Source organism: Microtus pennsylvanicus, chromosome X (genome assembly GCF_037038515.1).
Source record: "Microtus pennsylvanicus isolate mMicPen1 chromosome X, mMicPen1.hap1, whole genome shotgun sequence".
NCBI lineage: Eukaryota > Metazoa > Chordata > Mammalia > Rodentia > Cricetidae > Microtus > Microtus pennsylvanicus.
In genome coordinates, this window is record NC_134601.1 from 17,331,937 (window position 1) to 17,334,590 (window position 2,654).

The window sequence follows — 2,654 nt, forward strand, 5'->3', positions numbered from 1 at the left end:
GCCACAGTGAAATTTCATGAATAAAATTAAATGAATCACCTCTCATGTGAAAATCTGGGTGTGGATTAATTTCCACCACAAAGAAACATTTGAGTATGAATCAAGTACCAGCTTCCTCCTCCCTTCTATCTTCTTTTCCACTCAAATTACTGTGCTCAATTATTTACCAACTTCACAATCCCTAATGCCCCTTTCAGTTGGCCAAATTACACTGGCAATAATTGAATTAAAATGTTATTTCAGTAGCGGACCAAAGAAGTTCTGGTCAAGAGTTCCAGACCTTGCTTTTCCATGCTTCCTCCTTATGTGTCAGGTATCCCTTGCAGAGGGAAGGGTAAACCATGCAGTACACATGGTGTAATCAGCTGTCACTCCCATCCCTGCCCCAGGGCAGAACCCCTCTCTGTGTAGTTTGGGTCTGTGCTTAAAGATGATTGCATGTGCCAGTCAAGTGTTCTATGAGACGCTCCCCGTCTGATTCCCCACTGCAGTGTCCACCTCCACAAAAGAATATTGAGATCAGTGTTTCCTTCTCTCGGCCTGAAAAGAGTCATACCTCCCAAGAGCCCGTCCTTAGCGCCTCTGCAGTTTCATCAAATCAACTCCCCAGACTCCCGAGTTGTGTTGGTTTATAGCATCAAACTGTACTGCTCAGCTCAGGAGACCCCTCTTCTTCACTCCTCCTGTACTACTGTTTGCGGTTTGGAAGGACTGCTCAGGGTCTTCCACACAGGGCTGCAGCTCCTGCCTTCATCCCATCTACATGAAAGCATGGATCTGGCTCTCGTATGACACCCTGCTAACAATAGGCCTTGCAAAGGCCATATGCTTACTGAAAGTTTGGGAGAACTGGAGCCTGCTGATTACATTTTGGGTTAGAATTTAATTAGTTAACCGGAAGAAGAGATTAACAATCATAAGGTGATTAAAATTAACAATTTTATTTTATTCTCCAAGTTCTTTTCCATAGTCTAAGAAATACCAATTTCAACACCGTAGTGTCTTGTGACAGATTACAGATCAGATGGAAAGTATCCCAACTTGTTTTACAAAATACCAACATTTTTCAACATGGATAAACAGCAGTAAATGCATGACTAATACAACCTGGAAGCTTAAAATTTCAGCCTGATGAGCTTTCTAGCAAATGTAGCAACATTTTAGAATACTAAGAGGAAAAATCCCTAAATCACCCAAACAGAACAGAAAGAGTGGGATAGTTTACACTGTGCACCCATCTGCTCTAGAATGAGGGCCCACTGCTTAGATCACTAACTCTACCTGACCTTATTTGGAAACTGCCATAGCACTAGAATGTGTGATGGCCAAAGCAATAGTATCATGTGCCAGGCTTTTTTAGCCTAGGCCCGCTCTTCCTCCTCTCTTAAAGCTTCGGCATATGGCGCTGAATATGATCTGGGATCACTCCCACTGATGCTGGCCAAAAACATCAAGATTTTCATCTTGGTTGTTTCAGCATAGGCTCTTGGGCCCCAGAGGAACTCATAGGAAGGAGGATAGCTGCCAGACACTTGCCTGTACTCCAGGTACCCTTCTTGTACAAAATCACCAGTGATGAGCTTCCTGGGCTCACCATATATGAAGTGATCATTCCCAACATGCACGCCTATGTTACTCAACATAGCCCATATCATGTCCTCACTGACACAGTTGCCTTTCATAAATATTATGCTCAGTACCATTATCAGGAGGCCTGTCTTGGGTATGCCCTGGACATCAGTCATCATCCCATCATAGGTGAGCTCTAGGGCTATGACAAGAATGTAAGTGTGGCCATCAGGCCCTACTTTCTTCACCTCAATGCCGAAGATTAACTGCATGCACTCTAAGGCTTCTCTAAATATCACAGGGAAGTGGTCCTGATAATTTCTAATGATTTTATTCAGTATTTCTGCCTTGGTGACTGGCTCTTTCATTAGATACTTAAAGAGCAGATATTTCACCAGCTCATCTACTTTTGCATCTATTTCACCCTTAGACAATGAACAAGCACATGGCAGGACCTCTGAGGAATGCGGACTCTCCTCAGTTTCCAAGTCTGCACTGAACTGGCTACATGGAGAGGAGATCATGGCAGTACAAGAGGAGTCAGCTCCTGGAGGACTATGAGAAGGACCTGATGTTCTGGAGTCAACATATGCCTCCTCTGAGGCGCTTGCTGTTGAACCACTGTAAGAAGAGGAAGAAGAAAAAGAAGAGGGGAAAGAGGAGGAGCAAGTAGAAGAGGATGAGGAATCTACTTCCCCTATTGAAACAGGAGCACTCATTAGATCCTGTGTTTCATTTTGGGCCTCGGGCTCTCCTTCAACCATACATCGCCTACGCTTGCAAGGTCTAGGCATGATGTCTTTAGTCTTGAACACCAGACAGAAGCACGATGATGTAGACCCAAAGACCTAGGGGAAGTAGAGGAGAGTGTAAGTATTCATTATTGACAGTCACCCCACTGGAAATGCTCACAAAGGCCAATAATGGGATTTCTCTTGTGTGATGCTCTAAAGTCACAAGGATTCCTGCCTTCCCATCAGGTCTGTCTGTTAAGAGACTGAAGGAAGTAGCAACAAATTTCCTCAGAATGCAACTGGGACAGAGAAGAGGCTTCTGGATTGCCAGAAGCCTCTTGTATGGGGCCA

General features: G+C 44.3%; 1 protein-coding gene across 1 annotated transcript; it reads right to left on the reverse strand.

Moving 5' to 3' along the window:
• Positions 1-1,361: 1,361 nt before the first annotated feature.
• On the reverse strand, positions 1,362-2,363 carry LOC142841180 (melanoma-associated antigen 10-like). The gene has a single exon (XM_075957966.1). The coding sequence runs from the start codon at positions 2,361-2,363 to the stop codon at positions 1,362-1,364; it is 1,002 nt and encodes a 333-aa protein (XP_075814081.1).
• Between the last annotated feature and the right edge of the window lie 291 nt (positions 2,364-2,654).

Coding starts and splice junctions, on each gene's coding strand:
- LOC142841180 (XM_075957966.1), bottom strand. CDS start 2,363: ATGCCTAGACCTTGCAAGCGTAGGCGATGTATGGTTGAAGGAGAGCCC.